Source organism: Archocentrus centrarchus, chromosome 8 (assembly GCF_007364275.1).
Source record: "Archocentrus centrarchus isolate MPI-CPG fArcCen1 chromosome 8, fArcCen1, whole genome shotgun sequence".
In the NCBI taxonomy this organism is placed as follows: Eukaryota; Metazoa; Chordata; class Actinopteri; order Cichliformes; family Cichlidae; genus Archocentrus; species Archocentrus centrarchus.
In genome coordinates this window covers 29,243,186-29,270,800 of record NC_044353.1, presented here as the reverse complement: position 1 = coordinate 29,270,800, position 27,615 = coordinate 29,243,186, and the positions used below count along the sequence as shown (strand labels likewise).

Here is a 27,615-nt window from a genome sequence, read left to right as displayed (position 1 = left end):
ACTATTCAGTCATTGATTCACAGGATAATAGTTTTATAAGCATCTACAGGAGCAGGACAGAAACCACCAGATTAAACTGGTCAGCTTCTATAAATCAGAGACAACAGCTACACCAAGTGGATAAAATATCACACTGACCATTAAGCAGAGGAAGCAGTTTTTATCGACAGCTTCATTTGTCAAGCTGTTGATTGCAGGTTAAGCATCTGAAGGTTAGTGCCATCACCTTTCATGGGTTTTTTAATAGGTTATAACACCTCAGAATTGTTACCTTCACTCCTCCCTGCTTTTTTCTCAGCACCATCGGCTAACTCTGCAGGGTAAGCAAGCCCTGAAACATAGTTCTAATTAGCACTAATTATGTTGTATATGTTGAGAGCTAGCCTGACTTTTAGACCCCATGTTGCTCCATTAATTTTTAGGCTTCACTCACCAGCTCCGTAACCATCACCATTCCCGTAACCTGTCAAGAGAAGAGATGCTGAGATGCATACAAAGAGAAAGGAAATATTTAAGAGTGTAATCATGCATTCATAATACTAGACAAAGCTTTTGCACAAGCATCTCCAACTCCAACTCCATCAACTTAACTGAATATCAACACCCAAGTCAGTGAGGGCTTTGATTCAGGCTGTGTTTGACAGCAGGCAGAGTGAAGAATGGTCCTATACCAGTGCAACTACACAATTCAAGTTTTCCTCAGTTTAAATAGTCTTTGACGCATGCTTCTCTAACTTAATGCCACCTACCCAATCCATTCCCTGCCACGGCACCAAGATAGCCTGTTGCTCCATCACCATAACCTGTAATAAAACATATTCACTGTTTACTTAATGGGATGACTTAGATGTACAGATTTAAATCGATCTATATTTTACAAGAGAACAGTTTAAAGGTGGATGACTTACTGTTTTTATTTGTTTATGTTTTCTTAAAAGCACTTATTAATTTATTATCAATTAATTATTCACCTGAAAGGAAAAAAAAAACTACCTAAGAAGCTTCTGTGTGACCTTGAAAGTGAGGTAAAGAGGAGCTCACAAACCCCACCCCCTCCCATGACTGACAAGCAAATGATTGATTTACAAGGCAAAGTAGTTGTCTGTTCTGCTGTCTGGCTTTGAGCCCATACCTCCATTCACATCCCTAACAACAAAATGCAAATTAATTCTGATTTTCTTATCAAGTGTATTTTCAAGTATTTTCTGACAGGCTTTTATATCTGCACTGGATCCCAGGGTCTGTGGGAGAGACCCATAAATGCACTTATTTTTATGTATTTATTTATTTATTTATTTATTTTGTCGTGAGTTAAACTCTAAACAGCCTACATTTAAACTACAGCTAGTAGTCAGATAGCTTAGCACAATGGCTGGACCCAAAGAGAAACACTTGGGTTTATTCAAAGGCAATCTGGAAATCCATTTGGCTAATCTGGTGACTTGAAATCTAGAGATGACAGCGTGTTTTGGGAAGTTTTCGTAAGACGATAGTCAGTGGCTACGAGCTTGCATTTCAACAAATACCTTCCCTCTTTTGCTCCAAATATGGACTGTTTACATGCATATAACCAAAGCCTGCTCCAGTATGATTGGCCAACAGAATTTAGTCTACAAACAGACTTTAGACAGAAAACAGAAAGCTTCCAGCAGCAAAAATCTTACCCCTTCCCCACAGATTTAGCATATTTATATGCAGATACATTATATGCACAAAGGTACTGGACCACACCTCTTGATATTTGAAATCAGATGTTTTCAGGCTCATTGCCATAGGTGTATAAAATAAAGTACCCTATTTCTCCCATATTGGCTTCTCTTCATTGGCTCCCTGTTAAATCTAGAATAGAATTTAAAATTCTTCTCCTAACATACAAGGTCTTGAATAATCAGGCCCCATCTTATCTCAAAGACCTCATAGTCCCATATCACCCCAACAGAGCACTTGGCTCTCAGACTGCTGGCTTACTTGTGGTTCCTAGGATACTTAAGAGTAGAATGGGAGGCAGAGCCTTCAGCTTTCAGGCCCCTCTTCTGTGGAACCAGCTCCCAGCTTGGATTCGGGAGACAGACACCCTCTCTATTTTTAAGATTAGGCTCAAAACTTTCCTTTTTGATCAAGCTTATAGTTAGGGCTGGATCAGGTGACCCTGAACCATCCCTTAGTTATGCTGCTATAGGCCTAGGCTGCTGGAGGGGTTCCCACAATAGACTGTTTCTTTTCATTCACCTTATTTACTTTGTTTATACTCCACTCTGCATTTAATCATTAATTGATATTAATCTCTGGCTCTCTTCCACAGCATGTCTTTTCTCTCCCCTCAGCCCAACCGGTCACAGCAGATGACTGCTCCTCCCTGAGCCTGGTTCTGCTGGAGGTTTCTTCCTGTTAAAAGGGAGTTTTTTCTTCCCACTGTCGCCAAGTGCTGCTCATAGGGGGTCGTTTTTGACTGTTGGATTTTCTCTGTATTATTGTAGGGTCTTTACTCGCAATACAAAGCGCCTTGAGGCGACTGTTTGTTGTGATTTGGTGCTATATAAATAAAATTGAATTGAATTGAATTGAATAGACATTCAATCTGCCATTACAAACATTTGTGACAGAATCAGTGAAAAAGCTCGCTGGATTTGAGCGATTCTGTCACCGTTATAACAAGTCAGTTCATTAAATATCTTCCTTCCCAGTCAAAGGGGAAGCATTTAGGAACCACTCTAATTCAACCACTGAAACTCAACCACTGAAACCCAACCACAGGGGGGCAGACCACATAGCGTTACAGAGCTCCAAACATCCTCTGGCATTAACATCAGCACAAAAACTGTGTGCCGGGAGCTTCATGGCACGGGTTTCCATGGCTGAGCAGCTCCTGTAGTTGTGATGTGCAGATGGCCCAGTACTTTTGTTCATATGGTGTATATACAGTTCTATAGAGATCCAAAGGTACTATCAAATGGCATCAAAATTATTCTCTAGCAGGGCAAGAAAGCACACTGCTAAAAGTGTTCACTAACTGTGAAATAACTGTTCACTTAAGCCTGGAGAAACGAGGCAGGCAGAAACTGAATAAATCTGTTGCAGCCTCACCAGTGGACTTTCCTGCAGCACCTTGGGGATATCCACCCTGTCCAAGCGCGGTAGCGGCTAAAATGTAAAATTTATTTTAGAGGAACAGAAAGAAAAACGGGATGTGAGATATGAGATGAAAAAATAATCTCTTATCTCCAAACAAAGAAAAGAAAAAAACAAGGAAAATGTACATGCTTACCTCCAAGTTTTCCAGCTGCTCCGCCCAGATATGCTCCTTGTCCCAAACCTGTTGGCAGTACATGGGAAATTTTTTACCACAGTTGTAAACCTACCTCTCCATCTGCTAAAAAGGGCAGCTAGTCTTCATGGGTTATGTGTTACTGCCCAGCATTACCTGCTCCATAACCCAAAGGACCCAGGCTTGCTCCCAGGTAGCTTCCCGCTCCACCAATATAACCTGAGAAGAAGGTAAACAGAAGCTCAGCAAAACCACCTGTCATTTATTTTGGCCTAAATGCATTTCACTTTTCTTTTTTTATACAATACAAGCGGTACCATCAGCTGTGACATCCCCTTCCAACCTCCTCAGGCAAAAGTCTTCATCTTTGTTAGAATTTTATATTTTCTGGGGTCTTTTCCACTGGGTTGAACTTTTCTGAACTGAGTCCTAAAAACCACAGTGACCACCTAAAAAACATTCCCTAGCCAAGAGATGTCCAGAATAAGCTACAGGTATTGTGGGATATGTTATGTTTTATGTTTTACTCTTGCTCCCAGCAAAACAAGTTATAAATTCCTGGATTAAATGCAGCATAAATATGAGGCATTTGGAAACGGAACAGAAATACAGATTAAAAAAAAAAAAAGTTCATTCAGACAGCTCGATGAGTGATCAAGACAATAAAAATTACTAAACTTACTAAAATATAGGCAATGCCATGCTACATCAAGGTAAACAGGATTACAAATTCCTCCATGTACAAATGTACCAAGAATCATAGCCATGTGCCATTATTTCAGGTTTTGCAACCTTGAACCCTCAACTAATAAAGAGTCCAGCAATGTTATTACCCAAACCACAGAAGAAACTATATGGTATTGAATGGTATAAATTAAAAAAGAAAGTAAATGAAATGGCATAGTAAGAAAAATGTGAAATATATTCTTTCAGACTTAAATTTGATACAAATGAGACAAAAAAACCAAACAAAAGAACAACTCAAAGCACCTTCCAACTCTCACTGAAGTATGATCAGAAGTCTGCTACAGAGAACAATGCAAATTTCTGACTCGACTATACAATCTGTCAGCATAAGAACAAAACAAATCAGGCTGAATCTGCATTGGTTTCAGTTCTGTGTTGTGCTAAAAACTATGTGTAACTATAATTAGATTTCCTGTGATACAGCTATTTACATTACTGTTATCTAGAGACTATAACATGGAAACTAAAATGAAACATAACTAACACAAAAATTATATAGTACAAGACAAAGGTTTGGACACATTCAGCCATTCATTTGAATAGGAGTGTGTGTCCAAATATAATATATAATATATAATTTCCTTCACCTCAATGTGCTGATTTACTATTTTTAGTATCACTGGTGACTGCAACCCAAGAACTACTGGCTATTTTATCAGTGGACTGGCATTAAGCTACTGAGATAACAAACAGCTGTTTACTATTTATAGAAAAAGATGCCATGCATTTTGGTCCAAGCGGCGTACGATGCACATGTGTTACTTTCCTGTAACTGGTTAAAGCAGACTAGCAAAACACAAAGACATTCAAACAGACCTCGAGCAAAAAGGTCCAAATCCCAAAACGAGCCAAAGCAGAAACCAGGATTCAAGATTTTCCAAGGTTTCATGGTGATTTCCATTCAGCTCATACTTATATAAATATGTAATTATTGCAATTTATATATAAAATCCAGTCTGAATTTTTTTTCTGGTTTATTCACACACTAAATCTGAGCAGAGCTTTTCACACTGTAGTTTAGAGAGTTCTGGTCAAGTTGATGCCATCTGACAAAAATCCCACTTTTACATGAGTTAAGCAAAAGTTTTTCTCACCAAGTATGACTGCTTTCACACAACTTGGCAATCACTGGATAGCTCCAGTAGCTCCTGGTTGTATTTTCACTTGGCTATCTAATCTAATCTGAAAGGTTGAAGAAGAGTTTTTACCCACAAGCCATCCGTCTGCTCAACTCTGAGCCCTAACTGGACTATCATTGCACAATGTAAATATTATAATCTATAATTCCATGTAAAAGTGTGTATAGTGTATAGTATATAGAGTATAGTGTATAGTGTGAATTACTTATTTTTATTTTTATTCTTCTTATTTATTTGTGTGTGTATATATGGTTGCAGGTACAAAATACATTTCACTGTGCATTGTACTGTGTATAACTGTGCATGTGACAAATAAACACTATCTTAATCTTAATACTATCTAATACATCTAATATATATATCTAATACAGTACCAGTCCAAACATTTGACTGGTACTGTAGGCGTAATTGGGGTGAAAACAGCTGCCATCCATGAATTATATATAATTGGACATTTGGCCACACCAAAAGAATCTAGTCCATCTTTTGCAGCAGGCATTGTTGCTTTTGTTCAACTAGTTTAACTTTTTTAAGCTGACCAGTTTGGATTTTGGTATTACTAGAGCAGTAACCAGAATCACTAGTATAGCTTCTGTTCAAAGTAGTTTAACAAAAGCAGAATGAGATAGTGCAAAAGACTTAGTAAAGTTTTTTGTTCGGCTGGTACCACAAAAATGTCAAAATTCATGATACCAAAGTCTCAAAGGCCAACTAGTAGAGGAAACTAAAGTCTACTTTTAAAGATATGGGGAAAAATACAGAATATACAAGCAGCAATCTCAATGTCAGTCTCAGAAATATAACTTCTTTCTCAAAAATCTCAAGATTGAATCTAAAGAATGGATGCAGAAATGGCAAACAGACAAATATGAATCAGAAAAGACATTTAGATGGTGAAAAAGCATTGTTCTTACTTGATGTCTGGGCATTCCTCCCAGTCTGCCCTGGGATATTGGGGGCTTTTGACTTTTTGATCTCATATTCATTTTGGGAAAGCTGTTTAGCACTCTGACCATCTCCAATAAAGCCTGGAGCTTCCTGACCATCTGCTCTATTTGAGGCAACGCCTACACTTTGGGTTCCACTAGCACCTGGGATCCCTGCTCCATCGTGCCCTCCTCCTTGTACTTGAAGATTGGTAGCACTATGTCTACGTTGTTGTACCATAACAGTTCCACGGATTCTAATTCTGTTTGTGTTTTTAGCCACAAGTCCTTTGATGCCCTGCCTATCTTGCACAGCAGCGAAATATTCTCTTATTCTCTGATTCCCTGGAGTAGAGTGAACATGTGCTCTTAAATTTTCAGCTTCTAGAACAGGTAGTCGAGAGGTTTTTTCTCTTTGTGTTTGTGAAGTACCAACATGTCTACCTTCTTCATCGACACGCAGCTGAGGCACTGAACTTTGGATTTCTGAATCTAAAAGTTCAAAGCGATTGATTTTCAGAACATCAGAGAAATTAATAGGGAATCCACAGTTTTCAACTCTCTGATTTTGTTGATTGGATGAATCGAAGTCTTGGTTACTGTGTATCTGAGATGAAGAACCCAGACTTTGGATGTTGTCTTTTTCAACAGGCAGTTGTCTTCTCAGATTTCTAGCTTCCAGAGTGGCTTCATGACTTGGAGCAACCTTTCTTTTGGTTATTGCAAGGTGACTACTTTCTCCGTGATCTGCACCCAGCTCAAGAATTTTACTCCGTTCATCAAGAGGTGCTCTGTGTCTAAGACTTGATGGCTGAACTGTTGGATCAAGCCTTTTGACCTCTCTTCCTGCATGCAGTTCAGGTGCAATGGGACCATTTATATTGCTGCTCCTCATGTCTGGCATTTCAGGTCCGTGCATTCTGTCCTGTTTTCCATACAAGTCTAGACCTCTGCTCTTTTCTCGGTTAAGATCTTGAACAGCTTGGCCCTGACTGGCCATCTCAGGTCCAACCAAATGTTCTGCAGGCACACCTAGCAGAGAGATATCATCATGCATTCACAACTTCTTCTTGGCTTAGAGACAACAGTGTTTCTTTGAGGTCCAACAGCACACTGTAGTAGCCAGTGGCAAAATGATGCTGTTGTGTATTTTCATTCAAGTCTTGCTTTGAAGTTTCTAATATAAATGGGAACATCCACAAAACTGACACTTCAGATGCAAACACAGAGCACTGCTCATTCATTCAGAGTAATGGCACATAAAATATGACATGACAGCACATTGTTTCCGTCACAAAATCTGAAATGTCATAAAAACAGCAGCACAAGCACAAGACAAAAGGATGCCCTGACTCACACAGCATCTGTGTGTGACAGAAAATTGATGATCTAAGCTGAGGGAGCTCCAGAGCAGAAGTCTACAGTCCACAGCAAAAGCTATAAAAGTGAAAAACATTTCCCAAGGGACTAAAATATCTCTGATTCATACAGTGAGGTTTTACTCATAATAGCTGTTTATACTGCAGACACTATAATACAGTTACTATGAACCAGAACCAGTGTCACCAAATTATATCTCACAGGCAAAAAAACTAATGAATTATGAGTGTGAATAATTTCTTAATTTGTTTGGAAAAATAGCAGAAAAGAAGAGTGCGGCTTCTGGGTATGAAACGTGAAGCCAGTAACCAGTGGGTGACATTACAATGGTTGTATCTACCTTTTATGCTATGGCACTGACACATCAAAGGGGGAGATGGGAAATATTGCTGTTTAAATAGCTAAATTAGGAAGATATGTTTGGTATGTGGCAAGAGGAGACTGAGGCACGTTGGCATGTATAATGCAGCGCACTTCGAGTTGCCTGCCTCAACGATCGCGCATATGTTCACTCTCAATCACTTACAGATTGTAGATGAGGCTGAAAGAGCCAGGAAGTCATGCAACATGCAGCATAGATGAAACACTGATAGACAAATAAAAATATGAACTCAATATCAGTGAATCACAAGACAACAGAGACGGAAACAGACAGACACAAAAAAATACCACAGATTTTACTCAGTTTCTCCTTGGACACATGCCCAGGTAAAACCCATAAAGCAAATGTCACTGGTTTTACTAAACATGACTCACAAGGGAGACCAACAGCAACACAGGCCAGCATGTAACAGAGAGTTCTTTTTTTTTTCTTTTTGGCAAAGACACAACCTCTGCAAAGTGGTTACATCAAAGATGTGGGCATGTCTTAGCAAGACAGTTTGTGAGAAACAATCTCTGATCTTTCTGATCAGCCTGATAAGCTTGATGTTTATACATGCCTCTGCATCAAGCCTTAGCATGGGGTTTGTGGCAAGAGCAACAGGACTAAAGCATTCAGTTCAGTGCTAAACGAACGGGACCTCACTCACCTGGTCGTGCAGGATAGCCAATGCCTCCTAAAGATCCGTATCCTGGCAAGGACATAAAGAGACCAACTCATATTTAAATAAATCAAGGACTGGGGTTATATCACTAATGCCCTGGGTTTCTCTCAATACCACAAGGACACATAATCCATTAGCTGAGATGCAATCTGCCCAATAAATCATGTTCACTGACACATTGTCAGGGTCCCACTTAGCGCAGATTTATCAAACAAACAAGCAGTGAGTGTAAATCACTGAAAATACTCTCATTTATGCATACAGCACAAGGAAATATATTCTTATTATTTACCTGGATATGTGCCCAGGCCAGCACCATAAGCTGGAAAGTCACAAAAACAGAGAGTTAATATTTATTTACAAAGATCCCTGCAACTGATAGCAACTGTCTGCTAGATTCATCCTGGTACTTGCTGTACAATATTTGATAGTAGTGAATACTTGTTGGCTCAGAGTAAAATTGCTGACAGAGATTCATAAGCAGGAAGATACTGTGCAAGGCTTCACAGATACTTCTTATCAAAGATGTAAAAATATGGGGTGAGTTGTAGCAGTTCAACCTTTCATAAATCTCGTTGCATCTTAGCCTTCTTGGTATTCTGCCAAGATTTGCATGCAACATAAGCTGCCAGGCTTTCTGCTGCTAGGTGTGAACACAACTAAAAATAACTCCAATCTTGCACCACACCACATTGGGAAGTTAAAAGCCCTTGAGAACATGACTTAATATCTGTAGCACTTCTGGAAAAGCTTGAGGTAATCATTGTAGATAAAGAGAAAAAAAAAAAACAAACAAACAACAGGCTGCATTAATAATGTGATTATGCAAAAATTATGCTGGGCCTTGGTGCAGCCCCTCAGTTTGCTCACTGGCTGAAACAAGCTTTTTAAGCCAGCATTCTTCTGATTGGCTGCCTCTCATAAACAGCAGGTGAGTGGGGCTTTAGTGCTAACAGCTACATGTCTGAGATAATCATATTAGGGATCTCCAGTCTCACTGTCATTAGACAGCATTAAGAGTGAGAAAACCGAGTGTTCAGAGTGGTCTGGTTATGTATCCATATATCTGACATTTTATAAAGACATTTAAATACCAGTAACTCAGCATTTTTAAGTGTGAGTGTAGGAATGTTAAGAAGAGATTTTTTTTTTAAATCAAGTTTTTATGTTATAAAAATGTGTTCAGTGGGTCTGGATGCCACTAACATTCACTCATAGCTGCCTATATTGATATTTTCATACACGTAAAGGCCTAAATAAATAGCTAAACTAGAGGGCTGTCCTCTGCGTTCTTTCACCATTTCAAAAATTAAAATAATTTTTTAAGACCCTTTAAAGACCTCAATTAATAAAAATGTGTTATGTGCCCTGACTTTTATAAACAAGCTATACAACTATAATGTGAATGAATAAATGTGTAATAACAAAGGACGAAAATGCTGACATTAAAATTGGAGCCAGTGACTTAAAAAAAAATCATTGTCAACCAAAAACACCGCCTGCAAATTTAATACCTGCAAAAAATTTTAGGCTAATATACAAAATTTTAACAGCTCCTTTTTTTTTCTTTTTTTTTTCATTTTAATTTTAGTTTTTTGCCAACTTTTTAACAACTTGCAAGAATCCCATATCCTTCTGGTGACTTTTTATTTTTGCTTTTCAGGGTCAAATATGATTCTACACATATTAAACATTTTTATTCACTGCCAAATTCTATACAAAGTATCCACTGCTACTTGAAGTCCTTCTTTTTATATAAGTCTTACCACGTTTTCCTGCCTGGCCCAGTCCCAGTCCATTTGTAAGTCCAGCCCCCAGCCCCATTCCTGTGCCCAGACTAGCACCTAAAATCACAAGAAAGATTAATCGTACATTTCCAATAAACTGATATTAATTTAATGATCTAGACTGACCAAATCCAAGAGAAAAAAAAAAAAGTTTAACAGTGTACCATAGGCTCCCTGGTTTCCATATCCACCTTGCTTTAGACCTGCTCTTCCCCCTAATCCAAGCGACCTATAACCTCCTGTGGGCACAATAAAGATAAGAAAACTATTCACTTTCTTTGAATGTTCATTCAGATTTTAAACAAACTCTGTGCATTACTACATCCCAACTAATTTCATTATAATGTCAACACTAGAGATTGTTTTTGCAGGTTTGATTTGCTCACCAGCACCAAGCTGAGCCCCAGAATAACGTCCAACTGAAACATTAAAAAAAGATAAACATATAAATATCACTTCTCTGAAGTTAAAGAGAATGCTGCTGACAGAAGATTAGGTGGATCAAACCTACTTCCAGTCTTCATTGCTTTGTTGCCATATCGGCTCCCCAGTGCTCCAAGTGCACCAGTAACTGAGAAGAAACATCAATTATTTTACACTTTTGACTTTATATGTTTAACAAAATACTGAATATATGTTTAAGAATTTTCAGTAGGTCACGGCAGTGCTTTCAGCATTTGTACAGGAGTGTATTATTTTGTTTTGGGTTATTGATCATCATTGATAATCAAGCGCTTTGAGTGCTCAGACAGAGTAGAAAAGCACTATATAAGAACTAGTCCATTTACCATTGATCATTATTATAACCATTATTAAAATCATCATGATTATATACATTTAAAGGCAATTATATGTTATAATTTTTTAATATCACCCAGTGCATGTTGTTCACAAAGTCAGTGAGTAATCATGTTAACTGAAATTTTGACCAAAATAACTGTTATTATGACTTTTGCCATGATTTAGCAGCTCTCGTCACTCATGGGATAAATGCCCCTCTGAAGCACTAAGTAGCATAAATAATTTTGATATATTCTGACATGTGACAATTTGTAGACAGATATGTATTTAAATAATGTGTGCAAATACAATGTGGACATTTGTGCATCCCCAAACATAAATCAGCCAGAATGTTGCTAATCTGTGTTGCACTGTGTGCCAGCTATTTAATGTACACCATTTGAAAGACTTACCTCCAGGTTTAACTCCAATGCCCACACCTCAACAAAATAAAACAAAAACAGACACACAACTGAGAAACAGTTAAAGGCATGGGACCAAATTTGACAGTTTAAAGAAACAGTTTATTTGACCTGGTATGAAAAATAGTTTCAGTCACGGCTGATAGTTTCCCCCTTTGTAACAGAGTGATGTGAACTTTTTATAAATCATCCAGCTGGATGCTGGAGGTAGGGCTGTGGTGCCCAATGATAAGTAGCTGTCTGATGGGCCTCAGCTAAATCAGCACTCCACCCGCTCTTCCAAACATGGTCACTTCTAGCTCTAAAAAACTAACATCCCAGCAGCCAACACGCTAATGGTGGGGCTTTGAAACGTGGATTCCATAACCACTGAGTGATGTCACAATGCCTATGTCCATCTTTTATATTCAGTCTATGATTATTAAGGTAAAACACTGATCTAACCATAAACATTTTATAAGTATAATGAAATACCTCTGGCTGGAAGCACTCTCCCCCAGGATACACTTTGAGGGTTAACTCCTGAAACATTGAAAACATGTTAACATTTTGTTTTTCATACTTACCATCCTTACAGCCTATCAAACACTCAAACTATACTGCTGGTCAAAGAAAAAATATAACTGCATTAAATACTAATTACACAGATATACCTGCTATACAGAGTAGAGTACCAATATCCTGACCCTGTATCCAATACAGGGCTTTCACAATATCAGAGTTTCACTAAATCATGATAACAATATCACTGCGGTACCTACAGAATACTTTTGTGTAAAACTGCAATATTAGCAATAATGCTGTTAGTCATCATAATTAAGAATTAATTAAATCTATAATTCTAATTCAGCTACTCAAAATAAAAGAGCATGAAGGTGGTGAGAGTCTGCAGCCATATCTGTACAAAAATATGCAAAAAAGAGCGATTACTTAATACATTATGTGCATTATTGACAAGATGTTGATATTTCACCTTTAAATATCATGGTTTCTGCATTTATTTTCAAACCCCTAATTCATTGTATGCAAATGATTAAAAAATGCAGATAATTTAAACATGATGGCTGGATTTTATGCTGATACTCTCACTGGGATAGAGACTCAACAGATGACGTCAAACTTGTGAGAACTGCAGTTCAGATGTCAGATGAAGATTTCATGACTAGTTGAACCTGATTGGACTGCAAGGTGCCAGACAAATAGATATCATTTGATGGGACCAGAGGATGAGATAAAAATGCAGCACCTGTGTGGAGCCTGTTGGTTCTTCTCACAATTGGATGCGACATTTTACCTGCCTCTGCCACCTTTTCATTGCATCCTTTGAATCAGTGAAATTAGATCATATGAACCAAAGCAACTTGGCAGTGACTCTGCTGTTGGAGCCCAAAGTCCATACATTCCTCCCTCAGTCTCATAGACATGATATTTAACAAGTGAGTAACAGGGACTCACAAAAGATGCCAATCCATCAGGAGCCTAACTTGGACCAAAGTACAATACAATCTTTGATCTAATTATTTTGTCAGCTAAAGATAAAACTTATCCTGACAGCTATGGACAAAAATAATTTAATTGCATGCATGTTTGTACAGCATTTTTTTTCTTTTCTTCCAACTAAATTCAATCATTTCTTTCACAAAGTTGAATTATAACAGTTCAATTTGGATCAGTCACACTAGGTAAGCCTGATCTTTTTGCAATTCTTATGCATAACACTTATTTGCAAGAAATACTGAGAAATTAAAAGGAATGGGGTGATTTTTGTTTTTTTAAAGCAGCAAAGCCAATAATTAAGACATAAATTTGGATTTTTTGCATTGAAGCTGATGGATCTAAATCCATACAAATCTATAAACTTTATTGTAAAAAAAGAAAAATAGTTCTTAAAGCGTTAAAACTTGCACTCTGTCCTGAGGGTTTCTTACCGCCTTGCAGAGATTGCTGAGCCAGCCAGAGAACCAGCGAAGTCTGGAGCAGAGCTCGAACCAGCATGATGGACGAGGGACTGTGCAAAAACCAGCAGCACTTAAAGAGAAGCAACAGATTTACAGAAAGACGGGTGCAAAACTGCAGCTTAAAGCACCACAGCCGCTTTTATATGCTTTTATACACTCCCACAGTCCTGCCCTCCGAACACACATATCGGTCTAAATGGGCAAAGCCAAAGGCCCATTTTGCTCCATTTCCTTTACTTGAGAATGTACACATTTGTGCGTGTGCGCAAACACACACACACACACACACAAGTTAGACAATGTATACATTGTCTAACTTGTGCCTTTAGATTTTTCCCACTTACCACCACCTATCTATGGCTGGTTTTCTGAGTGAAAATCAAATATTTTCTGACATAGTGTGTCTATAAAGGCGAGCAAAAAAAAAAAACTGTTTCTGACTGAAGGGGCAACACCCTGTCTGACTTTTCTGCTGTTTTTACTGTAAACTTGCACAAGGAGCCAAAGAGTCAGTGATCTCTCACACATTTGCACTAATAATGAAAAGCATGATGTAATCCAATGTGGTGCAATAAGGTTATTCTAAAAAGACAATCTTAGGAGTATAAGTCCTCAATATTGTCATGTTCTTTTTAATATCTGTGGTTTTATTGTTATTATCCTTGTTTTCTTCTTCTTCTTCTTCTTTTGTGAGGTTGGATATTGATTCTTGGATTTTCAGTACCCTTAGTTGTTATTTTGTTGTTTTTTTCAGTGGTCCCCTCTGTGTGGGTCTCTCTCTATTCAAGTTTGTGCCATGTCCTTCTTTAAGCTTACTTTATGTTTTATTTTGATGCCTAAATCCTCACACAATTTTTGACTGTTTTATTTCCCTTATTTGTTCTTTTGCCACCTTCTTTGGCGTCTGATTAAGTTCACCGATTCTTTGTTACTCTTCCCTTCTTAGTTTGTGTCTTGCATGCCTCTTATTTTCTCCTGCTGGCTCTCTGCATTTCTGAATTTTTCCTATTTGCCCTTTTGAGATGTTTTTCCTGCCGCCATGGCCTGAAAATTAAACCTGTTTTTGTTTTGGTTTTTTGTCTGTTTGCTTTTCTTTTGTGTGTGTGTGTGTGTGTGTGTGTGTGTGTGTGTGTGTGTGTGTGTGTGTGTGTGTGTGTGTGTGTGTGTGTGTGTGTGTGTAATATATGCAAATATATAGGGCATTATATGCCAAGCCAGGCTGTGCACAGCAGAGCGGACAGAATTTGTTTTACTGCGTTTCCCTGAACACATACGCTGTCCTGTTTTCTTTATTGACATGCTTCCATATTTTCTCATCTTTGCTTCCATTTCTTTGTCTTCCTTCCTTCTCATTTTGTTTTGTTTTGTTAATGTGGTTCTTTGTGCATCTGAGGTGTTTTTGTTTCCTTTGATTTCCCTCCTTTGTGACTGCCTATTCCCGTGTCCATTCTGTGTATGGTCTTCTCCTTCTGTCAGTCCACCTGTGTACTTCGCATTTGTTCTGCTGTTGTTTCTTTTCTTTGTTCATCTCCGGTTTTACCATATAAAGGCTCACCCTTCTTTTTTAACCTGCCTCTTTGTCCTTCATTTGGATCCTCTCTGCCAATTGCAGGATACCGAGGCTGTAGTCTATTGGCCTGAGGAGGTGGGATGCTTCATAATCTCACTATCTCTGATTCTGCACCTTCTCCACCACTCTCTTGGGCTCTAAGGTCCAGGAAACAGGCTCCCAAAACCAGCTGGTGATGCCTTTTTGTTTGGATGCTTTTCAAAACACCTCAGAAGAAGGCCAGTGAAACACATAAAACAGTGTTTTCACCATAATGACTTTTCACCATAATGTGTGAGGAACAGCTATGAAAAAAAGCTGATAGCTTACACACGCGACCATTCAGATGTAGTTTGTGCCTGAAATGAAATACAGCACAGTTGTTCTGGAAAACATTTATATATGAAAGTGAAGATTTCCAGATAATTATGACACATCTGAAGTCATTCCTTTTCCACACAAACGCAGCTGGGCCAAATACTGTCGAACAGTGTGTCAGTTATTATAGAACAAATACTGCACCTCCTAATAAAAAGAGGGAAAAAGGAGCACACACGCAGAATCTGTTCCTCTAGTTTAAATATCCTGGTTAAAAAAAGAAACTTGAAATTGCAGTGTTAACATATGACAACATTATTATATTTGTGTGCACACTGTACTGCTGTAAATTAACCTCAATTAAAGTATAATTTTAAGTAGTCTTCTACAAAAGAGCATTGTAATCGCTTAAAACAGGCTGTCAGCTGCCATCGCTGGGACAACATAGACAGCAGCGTGTGCTGCTACAGTCTGTTGAGACTGTGCACAAGAAGCATTAACCCATGGCAATATCAACGCCAAGCTCGGGATCATATATAGTGTGTGAGGTCCCTTGCATGATGGCCTTTTTCTTTTTTAATGTAATGTTTAAGTTTATGTCTTAACCTCAGGCACGGCAGCACTCAATGCAAACATCTGACTGGACTGAAGAACCTCATGTGATGGTTTTGCTTTAAAAGATGCCACAGGAGGAAAACTGAAGTCACATGTGCAGACCACCACATCGTCTCCCCTGGTGGTACCGAGCATAAGACAATAACATAAGCCACGTCTGACTCATGACTCATTCATCCATGATTCACCTCCAAATATTTATCTGTCTACATAGTTGAGAGGTGCCTTTAAAACAATGCATTTATAAAGAGCATGAGTTTATCACAAGGAGAAGTCAAGGCTTTGAAAAGAAGAGCGAGTGGTGCAAAGTGCTTTGGCTCATTAACTGAGAGAAGAGTAATATAACTTCAGTTGGGAGAGACACATCTGGACGGCATTTTCAATGTGGTCTGTAAAACACTGTGCTCCCCAGTATATACATATAATGTCCCATGTGTTGTCCTCATGTGTTCTTAATGGACAAAAGAGGAGAAAGAAAATCTCTAAAGTAAGAGTGGCCTGTACAATTGGCTTTTTAATGGTTGCTACTTTGGTTGAGATTTGAATTCAGGACTCATTTTATTTTATTTGTCTTATCTTAATTATGGTCGATCAGCTGATATCCTATTACACACCCATTAGGCAAATCCCATACAGGGTCCATTACTTAAGTCACTTTAGCCTACTGACTTTTGCTGATGCCTCTACAAGCTGCTTTGCAACCCCCACCCTCCTCCGCCATAATCCTCTTTTACAGACTCTTTATGACTTGTGGGCGTCTTACAGTTTCTGCAAGTCTGCTACGATCCACTCTGGTCCAAGTGGTGTAACTTTCGTCATCTGACAATAAGAGCGAGGCTCCGTGCAGACATCCACAGAAACATTATATTACAAGGCAGCAACTACACATGCGCCCTTCAGGCGGACTTTAAAAAGACTTGTGTCTGTAGCTGCCCATGTCTGTGTCCACAACAGGAAATAATCTTCACTTTAATCAATGCCGTCTTTTGATGCCATAGATGCCTGCTCTGCCTGCAGATGAAAACAGCAATCTTCTATCACTATAAGACCCAAAGTTATAATTTTGGTCTCCATTTCACTATTTGCTGCAATTAAAATGCACGTATGACACATGTTCCCCAATAAAATGCAGTCACATAGCATTTAGGAAAGCAGTTGCTGTTCCAGTATTCTCCACTGCTCCATTTTCTCTATGAAACCAAACATGAGCACAGATTGGGACACAATGGAGCATGAGCACATGCAGTCAAAAACACCTGAACAAGATTAAAGTCACTTCTGACATTAAGTCTTTACAATTACAGCCAATTAGATACACAACTTGGTGGTTTTACGTGTAAATACAAACATACAATTATTTAACCTGGTTAATAAAGTCTGTATCAATCATCAGAAGGGTTGTCTACGTAGCGTGTACCCCTTAGCTGAATTTGATGTCTTTAACTGTTTCATGACTCATACTTGTGAAATGAACACCTTTGCCTTGGTGAAGTATATTTACTCTTCATAGACTTTAGCTATGGCAGTTTGGAACAGCACTGTTTATTGGAGGTTTTATGCTCTTCTTCATTCAGCTTGTGAAGCACTGTGGGCCACCTCCTTAATATTAGTGTTCAGCTCAATGTAGCATGAAGAGAAGAACACAAAGACCTACAGAATGACTGTGCTGGTGTCTCAGTTAAAAGTTTGGTCAGTGATTGTGGAGGGCCAAAACTGCCCATTGCATTCACAAAATGTATTCAATCAGTGAGTCTATGATGGAATACAGCTCCCACACTTTTTCAAAATAAGTGTTTGGGGACAGGAAGTTGTTAGGTATCAGGAAACTGACCTTAATCTAGCTCGGTTTCGGCACATTTCCACCAAAACTAGTTTGATGTTAAAGCCAAAAAAGCTGGAACTGGCTTACTGCCACAAACCTATTACGTCTAGATTTGGAGCCACTGTTGTCAGTGAGAGGGTAATCACAGGAAACATAACAATAGTTATTATTGTAAATTACTGCAAAATTTACTACATAATGCCATTTAATATTTAGTTGTCAAGGCTGTCAAAATGTGGCTGGTTCTCAAAAGGTAAAACTGACTACTAGCATCGACATTTCCACTTGTAGGTGAAATTAAAATGTACCTTGAGCAAGTCTTATATAGTAAAACCTGCATGGTTCATGCTGTAAGTGTGCATGTTATGTCCGACTGTAGGAAAACATCCACACAGCAGATAATAGACACACAAACTTTCCTTCCACTCACTCTGTCCACATGGGACCTGCTGATGTGATGGGTGTTGTATGGAAGTTTCCACTGTGAAGAAACACTGCTCACATCACTCTGAATCCCCTGCTGTCTCAGTCCTAGCGGGACAATATTGATGGTTAATTCTGGCTTCTCATGGTTTGCTCAAATGTCAGCATCCAGTCACTCTACAATCCTGTCTCAGTCATATTCATCCCATAAGAGAAAGGTTGCACTGTATTTCCCCTCAGCAGATTAGCTCATATTAGACCTCAGTTGTTGTACTTTGCACAGTATAAAGCAACCGTGTTAGGTGCTGATCAAAGTTATGATTAAAATAGGAAAACATAATAAAATTGTATGAATCTAAGAGGACTGCATTCCATATTCACTCTTGGAGTTTCACACACAAAAAACAAAGTCTTTGCTTGTATTTTTTCATTATCTAAAGGCCTACAAAGAAGAATTATGCAACCAGAAACTGGGACAATAATATTAAACTGTGGGTACACACTGAAAGCAAGTCGCCCATCCCCAAATCAGAACGCTCACATTTAAGCCTTCAGTTTTAATTAAATGCAAGACTGCTGAGAGTTGCATTGGGAGCGACAAGAATAGAAAGGATTAGGAATGAGTGCCAACTGTCCAGCCTGAGTTCAGGGATAAAGTAAGAGAGGTGCGACTGAGTAGGTATGAACATATGCAGAGAAGAGATACAGGATATACTGGGAGAAGGATGTTAAAGATGGAGCTACAAGGCAAGAGGAAAACAAACTACAGATGGGATGAGAGGGAGCGTGCAGGTGGTTGGACTGACAAAGAAAGATGCAAAGGACAGCAGGAGATGGAAACAGAAGAAGAAGAATACAGTGTCTTGTTAAAGGCGAGGCATCAATGAAAGATCTGCTGTTTTCAGACCGAACAAAGGATTTTACCTGGAGGAACTTTACTGACCCATTGTCAATATTTTTTATCCGATTTGCAATTTGCCAAAACACATTTTCTAGTAGTGGTGGTGAATAAAATAAAATAAAATAAAATATTACTGATTAAATCCAAAGCAAATCAATCAAAGCAAATCATGTCAGTGTTGTTTTTTCTTAATTAATCTTTTAAATTATTGTGAACTGTAAATGTATGTTTACTTGTTCAGTTGCTACCTAATGTTTGTTTCTTCTTTCATCCAAATAATTCAACAGCTGGTCTTTCTCCAGCAGTGTTTCCACACTTTCAGTTTCTTCTACAGTAGCAGAACCCTGAAGCTTAAGCTATCATTTGTCTTTATCAACATTTATTACCTGCTTTTATAACTCGGCACAGAGACACCCGCAGGTCAGAAAAAGGGATAGATCACCATTACATACAACTCCAGTGGTGAGCTGCATTCAACTTTGAATTATTTTGATTAACCTCAATGAAATGCTTGGGTGCATTTCTATCTCTCATTCCCTATTTTATTACTTCTATACTTTCAGCATAAAGATAATCAATAATCAAAGGTGAAAATTGCCAGTCCAAAATCATTTGTAAGCCTGATTTGGATTCTCTGCCTGCCTACCTGCGACTTCATGAGTTGGCCTGCTTAATGATACAAATGGTAGCCTTGAAGTTCTTAATTCAATAAAGAGCTTAGGTGTGAGTCGCTCTCATGTGAACGCAGGAGTCCTTAGAAAGAGACCCACAGCTTTGCAAGGGAAAGAGGAGACAGACTGGCGGGGGTTCTCTTCACTTCAGTCCAACATCACACACACTTATTGCATTGCATACAATCAACAGTTGGCTTTCTCTTGGCAGGAAATATCCACAGACTGAGCTGTGTGGGTGTTAAGGGATGTCGGGAAGGGTCAAAAACACCTGAATTTAGTTTGCATGGCTTTTTTTTATTTGCAGAATGGTTTCAAGGAGGTTTGAAACCATTTGTTGTGAAAATGCAAAACATGTATAAGTGGAATCCTACTGATTAACAAGAGGATTCAGTCAGCCAAACTATTACCTCTATGATGTTTACTCATATTTTTTTATTTACACATCCCTCTAAATGTTTGTCTTGTGCACTTTTAGTCTGCCGTGTTTCCACACACAGTACTGAAAAGCGCTTTTCCTCGGGCTCCTGCAGAAAACCTGTTGAATTGGTTCATTCTGCTGCAGCTGTTCTTTCTCCTGCAAACAGAAAAAGATGCTGTTTAATGCTGGAGAGACACTTGGCTAATTCTGACCATTAGTGCAGTTACGGCTAATGGCATTATTACTACTTTGAAGTTATCAACCTTATGATGGCAGTAGAGGAAAATATAAATGAATATGAGGAACATTACCAAAATCTGCCAAACTGTCATGCTCCCAGGGTTTTGTTTTGTTTTTGTGATACTATTGAGTGTTTTTGGTTCATGTTGGGATTTTAGCTCATTCTGGACCAGCTGAGAAACTGAGCTCTACATCTTTAGAGTCACTTCCATGGTTTTAAACCAGAAAAATACAGAACTGCAGAAAAATGTTTGTGAACACTTTGAGATTTTTTTTTAATAAAACCTATAAGTGGGTAAAAATAATTCAGTCAGAATAACACCTGACTTTTAGATTTCAAATATTATAAAATAGATTTATAATATTTATTGGTAGAAATTATTAATATTTCAGATCTGTGATGGGAAAAAATGTGCGACCCTCAAATTTGAAAGTGAAATAAAAAATACAGCTCAGTTACAAATTTGCATATTTGAGGAAGTGAACAATGACATGAGCAAATTACTTCTAACATCAGAAGAAGAGTTGTTGATGAGAAATGTTACAGAACCATCCCTAGAGAGTTTGAACTCCACAATCCACAATCAGACAGACTGTGTAATTCAGGATCATTGCTGTCCTCCTCAGGAGTGGTTGACCAACAATCATAGCGATGTATGTGAAGGCCCCTCTCACACGGGGAGTATTCTTCAAAAAGAATACTTTTCTCTGCACCTTGCTAAATATCATAGGGATAGCAACAATTAAGAAGGCAATCTGAACATGTTTGTGGATGGATGAGACCAACTAGAGGTCTTTGGTTTCAATGCATCCCAGAATAAGCCATATTTGAACCAGGGTGGTGTTAGTATCCTGGTTTGGGCCTGTTTTGTTATGCCGAGGCCAAGATGACTGCAACAGTAGACCCTTCTGGATCTATAAACTTCAATAATGCATACATTCTGTTTCTATTTGAATACCTCTTTACAGATATTTATTAAAGTGGAGTTTTGATAGGTCCATGGGTGATTTAAATAACATCTCTTGAGGTTGAAGGAACTGCAGTTTTGGCCTCTCGAGCTTCAGCACAGCTGCAGCACATGCAACCCTCTGTGTCTATCTGTGTGTGCAGTGAGATGGCGCCTAAACTCTGCCCAAAATAACACAAGTGCTAGACGTTCAGACAGGATGCTTGCATGTCTGGCTGACATCACTGCTGGCTCTCGCTGCTGTTTGCTCTGCAGCCTGAAGCCGTCCAAACAGAGACAACAAAGCTATTACTGAGTGTGAAATTAACACTCATGGAGGGGAGAATTCAAACTGGAGACACTACCTTTTTGTGGAGATATTTTTATTTAAAAAAAAAAATAAATAAATAAATAAAAGATAATTTTACCTGTCAAAGGTGTAAAACAGACTCAATTAACACCACTCAACATCCAAGCTGTTTGCAGGTAAATCAGCCAAAATCCAAACACATGACGAAGCTTCCAGCAGTCTAATAAACTCTAATGAAACTGATGAACTCTAAGCAGGAGGACGGAGCCTCCAGTGCTGAAACGAGACTGTATACCACCACTGAGCAACAGCACAGAAGACTTAAAGGAGTGTTTAAGGACAATTTGCTTTTTATAGCAGCACAACTCCATCTGGTGGACAGTCTATTCTTTTTCTCTGTACCATTGCTGCCAAGCATCTCACAGCAGAATAGGTGTTCTTTTTCATCAAATGTTTCTTAATTGTGGCCAAAGACCTTGATTTAAACTCCATCTGTCCATTCTGGCTTATCCAGATGTTGTTGTGATGACTAGAGAAGCTGACCTTTGTGATGAGGTCACAGGTTAAGGTTTTCTATTGATGACTCTCCCACGTGGACTCTGCGTAATCATCAGTGTGCCACCACTTGTGTGAGATCCTACGCCTGGCTTGCAGCATTATGGGCTTTTTGCTTTGCTTTTTTCTTTTTTCTTTTCAGCAAATGTGCAGTTTTATCTCAAAGTTCTCTTCATCATTAAGATCTTGTCTTGACTTCCACACCGCTTCCTTAACTGCATTTCTTAATGACATTTTGGACAGCGGAAATTACAAAGTGAAAGCATCTTAATATCTTTTTATAGCCTGCTTTTGAAGGCATTAATTAGCTTGATTAACAGATCCTCAATCAGAGGCTCAACTCAATGGTTGTTCAGTGTCACGGCAAGCTTTGAAGACTCAGAGGATTTATTAAGCTGTGGACGTTTCATCAGCAACTCCTAATGACAATTCTTGACCTTTAATACTTAAGTTCTGATGAACCAATTAAGACCTAACACATTAATGAAGGGTTTTACAAGTAGATTAGGGCCAAAATTAAACTCTATATGTATATGTATGTATATAAGATCTGGTTTGGGTACATTTGGATTTAGGATGACATTTGTGCTGTTTTCTCAGGTCTGCTTCTACAAAAAACGCACATCTGAGTCATTACATGTCAAAGGCAGCAATGTAATAACACCAAAAGAACAGAATTATATATGTGAACAAAATATCTTGCTCACCCTCTTACTTCTGCCTCTATGGATCTGGTGTTGAGAGCCTGTTCTTGTGCTGCCATGATCAGAGCCCCTGTGCTGTCTTTTAGGCTGGCATTTTCTAGCCACTGGTAGGATTTCTTGATGTCAGTCACTTCCTCTATCTGTCAGTGGTACATCCAATGCAGGTTTGGTCTTCCATGATAGTTCCTTCTCTTCTTGCTCTGTCTTCAGCTAAATGAGGCATTCTTGGAGCAGCTCACTTCTGGGGGGGCATCTTCTTGATGGATGCTCTGTTTTCTCTCCTGGACTCTGACACTCACTAATCCTCATCCTCCCCATTTCTTTTGCTCATAGAGCCTCAGGGTGCTGGACTTTGAGAGGCCTTCAATTTTATTCTTACATTTTATTTATATAGCACAAAACTCCAACAGTCAAAACGACCCCCTATGAGCAGCACTTGGTGACAGTGGGAAGGAAAAACTCCCTTTTAACAGGAAGAAACCTCCAGCAGAACCAGGCCCAGGGAGGGGCAGTCATCTGCTGCGACCAGTTAGCGGTGAGGGGAGGGAGACAGGACAAAAGACATGCTGCGGAAGAGAACCAGATTAATAATAACTAATGATTAAATGCAGAGTGGTGTATAAACACAAAGAGTGAAAATAGGTGCGTGAAGCAGAAATACTCAGTGCATTATGGGAACCCCCCAGCAGCCCAGGCCTATTGCAGCATAACTTAGGGATGGTTCACGGTCACCTAATCCAGCACTAACTATAAGTTTGATCAAAAAGGAAAGTTTTTAAGCCTAATCTTCCTAATCTTAAAGGCAGAGAAGGTGTCTGTCTCCTGAATCCAAAGTGGGAGCTGGTTCCACAGAACAGGGGCCTGAAAGCTGAAGGCTCTGCCTCTCTTTCTACTTTTAAATACCCTAGGAACCACAAGTAAGCCAGCAGTCTAAAAGCAAAGTACTCTATTGGGGTGATATGGTACTATGTGGTCTTTAAGATGTGTGGATATCTGTGGATCTGTGGACTGATGAGACAAAAGCTGAACTTTTTGGAAGGCTTGAGTCCCATTACATCTGATGTAAAACTAACACAGCATTTCATAAAAAGAACATCATACCAACAGTCAAACACGGTGGTGGTGGTAGTGTGATGGTTGGGGCTGCTTTGCTGCTTCAGGACATGGATGACTCGCTGTAATTGATGGAACCATGAATTCTGCTCTCTCTACCACAAAATCCTGAAGCAGAATGTCCGGCCATCAGTTCAAGCTCTGAAGCTCCAGCACGCTTGGGTTTTGTGTAACAGAGTTTAAAAAAAAAAAAAAAATCTATGTTATGAATTGCTTCAAAATTGATGTTTGTTGCATATGAATAGTTGGAACCACCTGGTGGATAAATAATGCAATTGCAAGGTTCCTCATCTCTGCACCAAATAGTAACTTTATTCACAAGTAGCCCTTTGTTAGCATGGCAAGCCAATACTAATTAGCTAGGTCAGGTGATTTCCAGCTTGCACCTGGATCTGTTTTATAGCAGTATGAGACTGTAATTGTTCTCATCTTTGTTAATAGACCTAAATGTTGCAGTTGCATAACACAGTTAATGAAGGTGCTGTGATTTTTTTTTTTTTTTACCAATTAGGCATTGTTAAATACAAGTTTTACTTGATGCTGCTTCACAAAAAACTTGCTATTCTAGTGCAGAGATTTATCAGGGTTTGTGTGGAAAGAAGGCTCATGTTGATTCTCATTGGCTCCATACTATTTACGGCCTGCTAAAATTTTAGAAATGCATGGTCAACAGTATCATGTGAAACCTAATGGTCTTAGTCCCTGAAATGCTGAGGTTTTTGCACAACAGCAATATTAGAAAATCTGCATTTTGTATTATCTTTGTCTAACGATCTGAAACATTTAACTGTGATAAATATGCAAAAAATTAAGAATTCAGGATGGAGGCAAATATTTTTTTCATAGCACTGTTATTAAATAGATGAATTCAAACTTGTGCACCCAATTCTTGTTTCTTAGAGCCATTAACGATGTGTGCTGTACAATCATTCCACCTTGGAAAAAGAACAGTTCAAAGAAATCATTAAAAGCTCAGAATTACCATGACATTCATGCCCATGATGAGTGTCTCTAAACTTCTGACCACAACTGTATTTCAGCTCAGTGTTCATCTAATCTCTATGGAGAATAAGGCTGTGAACTGACTGTAAATAAACTGCAGACTACTTTAAGCCTTTGATCCACAGATGAACCGGTGTCTCTCTGACTTTCACCGCTGTGCTCTGGCGGAAATTAAAAAATGAAAGTAAACACACTATTTATATCAAAACCCTGAGCCTTTTTAACACAGGTCAAGTGTCCTCTACTGCACCTCCTCCACATCCCCTCCGTCATATATATGAGCCCGCCTTTGCACTTGCCCAAATAGAAAAGTTTCTTGGCCCGGTGACAGACTGAAATGGGGAGGAGTCCGACGCAGAGTTCATTTTAGGACAGACTGAAGGACAAACAGGGAGGAAGGAGGACTGATTTAACATAAAAATAAGAGGACAAAACAGACTACTGAGCACTGTCTACCTGAGTAACAGTAAGTTTTTACCAGATTTTACTGTATTTTAACTGGACCAGGGCTGTCATAATTCTGGTCATACAGTAACAGTAGTAGGCCTTGCCTCAACCTGCTCTGTAGTTTGTTACTACTGGAGCACAAGAAGCATGTTTAAATAACCATGTAACTGTATGTTGTTTCCAGCTGATATTTGAATGCTTCTTTAATATTAAAATAGAGATTTTGCATATTTTTACTTCTTAAATTTCACAGAAAATTCAAATGATCAGCTTCAATGTGCTACTAGGTGCACTGGTGTGTGAAAGGTGCATTATTTATATCTGCAGTTGTTCTTGAACTCCTCTCGTTCCACCTGTGCAGATGTCTGCCGCCTTAGCCGCTCGTCGAGTGCTTGCTGCTGCGTCACATTCAAGCAAAGAAGGAGGAGGTCAGCGCGTCTTTTATAACTAAACACCATAATGGTTCAAAGCCTCCAAATTTCCAGCCCCTCCATGAAAGATTACAACGAGGGGACATTTACTTTTTAGTTGAATATTAACTGTAATGCCTGCAAAGCTGGCAGCCATCCTCTGGCAAATAAACAGGAACTGAGCAATAGTGAGGCAGCTCCTGTGATTTACTCCTGCGGTGCCTCATGCTTTAATAAGTGCTTAATTTGTGTATTTCTGTTGTTTTGGACAGCAAAGACCTGGAAGATGCTGACCATCGTTCTGGCTATTCCTGGCGTTGGTGTCTGCATGGCCAATGCCTACATGAAGGCTCGGGCGCACTCACATGAACAGCTAGAATTTGTGCCTTATCATCATCTGCGCATCCGCACCAAGGCAAGTCTCAGGTTCAAGTGTTAATTAACAGCCATCTACAACTATAAACACCTACTCTTTCAATGTCATTCTCCTAAAAACGTGTCACCTTCCAGAAATTTCCCTGGGGAGATGGAAACCACACTCTGTTCCACAACTCCCACACCAATCCTCTCCCCGAAGGCTACGAGAGCTCTCATCACTGAGCGGATCAGTCATATTTCTCAGCTCTGTCCTGCTGCATGCTTCAACCTCCAGTCTGCAGTCTACTTGGCTTAATTATAGCGGCCGAGGGGCCAAGCAGACGGCCAGGAATAAAACCACTTTGTGCTGTATAACCATGAGTGCTATTTCATTTTTTAAATTAGAGTACTGCTCAATTTAATCAATACTCAAAATAAGTGTGTATGTGTGTGTTGCTGAGATGAAAGCGTATTTACATCTCATTATTATAGGCCAATTATTTCAAGTGTGACTGCAGATGGCATTAAGTTTTTCCATGGTGACAGCTGAGGGTTGCCAAAGTCAGAAACATTAAAATCCAGCATATACAGGCTTTAAATATGAAAATATGACTGTTAATGATCTATATTTTCCTATTGTCAAACCATGAGAAGCATCAAATATCATATGTAAACCGCAAATTCCACTTTGTCACAAAGACGCATTGTTTTCCAAGAACTATCCAGACCACTGGACTGACATGTTGCTTCATACTTACTCGAGCCCACATCACATTACTGGCTGCCATTTCCCAAACTGAAAGCTTTTATGCAAGACCAGTTTTTAAAGATACAGCATGCAGGGTTTCTGCCAGCCTGGCCACAGCTGTTCATTTAGTAAATGTCTTGTTAGCCTAGCTGATCTGGTTAAGTGTTTTCTACAAATAAAAACCCTAAAGACATTGAAAAAGGAATTAAAAATCAGGCAAAAATGTTTTAAGAACACAGTTTTACCTATTCAGTAGATATAATAGAGTGGTCTAAGTCATTCATTAACTGATTTGGTCCTGATATAGATACACATTACTGTTTTCTCCTGGTTGAGGTGGGAAATAAACTCTAACCGTCCTCTCTCCTGCTGCTCTGTCTGTGCTACTGCATGACTGCACTCTAATGCATCTTTAAAATGGGTTTGAGCCTACAGCTGAAATATACCGAGTGACAAGCTGACTGATGGTTTGATCTTTTGACAATATAAAAAAGTATTGCCCATTTATACATTTTTTTATAATTCGGTATGTTTGCATGCCTGGATGGTGGATAATTTGACTATTAGACAGTACTTTATGAAAAAACATCAAATTTTCTAAAAGAAAACAGC

The 27,615-nt window shown here is 38.9% G+C and overlaps 2 protein-coding genes across 2 annotated transcripts in view; one reads left to right on the top strand and one right to left on the bottom strand.

The window, feature by feature from the left end:
* The window catches only part of LOC115784858 (fibroin heavy chain), a 28,331-nt gene extending 6,391 nt beyond the window's left edge, over positions 1-21,940 (bottom strand). Inside the window, exons 1-19 of the mRNA XM_030736223.1 lie at positions 21,786-21,940; positions 20,160-20,326; positions 18,185-18,285; positions 13,421-13,500; positions 11,967-12,014; positions 11,484-11,510; positions 10,802-10,861; positions 10,677-10,709; positions 10,455-10,529; positions 10,270-10,347; positions 8,796-8,825; positions 8,489-8,530; positions 6,066-7,109; positions 3,422-3,484; positions 3,266-3,313; positions 3,085-3,141; positions 750-803; positions 434-463; positions 272-331 (exon numbers count right to left, since the gene is read on the bottom strand). Of these exons, the coding sequence (XP_030592083.1) occupies positions 272-331; positions 434-463; positions 750-803; positions 3,085-3,141; positions 3,266-3,313; positions 3,422-3,484; positions 6,066-7,109; positions 8,489-8,530; positions 8,796-8,825; positions 10,270-10,347; positions 10,455-10,529; positions 10,677-10,709; positions 10,802-10,861; positions 11,484-11,510; positions 11,967-12,014; positions 13,421-13,500; positions 18,185-18,195 (1,840 nt within the window). The 5' untranslated portion in view covers positions 18,196-18,285; positions 20,160-20,326; positions 21,786-21,940. The remainder of the gene's footprint in view (positions 1-271; positions 332-433; positions 464-749; positions 804-3,084; positions 3,142-3,265; positions 3,314-3,421; positions 3,485-6,065; positions 7,110-8,488; positions 8,531-8,795; positions 8,826-10,269; positions 10,348-10,454; positions 10,530-10,676; positions 10,710-10,801; positions 10,862-11,483; positions 11,511-11,966; positions 12,015-13,420; positions 13,501-18,184; positions 18,286-20,159; positions 20,327-21,785) is intronic.
* Positions 21,941-25,367: 3,427 nt separating this feature from the next.
* On the top strand, positions 25,368-27,316 carry cox6a2 (cytochrome c oxidase subunit 6A2). The gene is made up of 4 exons (XM_030736173.1): positions 25,368-25,507; positions 25,850-25,916; positions 26,171-26,313; positions 26,409-27,316. Exons 2-4 carry the CDS (start codon positions 25,850-25,852, stop codon positions 26,496-26,498), a joined length of 300 nt encoding a protein of 99 aa, XP_030592033.1. The 5' UTR covers positions 25,368-25,507; the 3' UTR covers positions 26,499-27,316.
* The last annotated feature ends 299 nt before the right edge of the window (positions 27,317-27,615 follow it).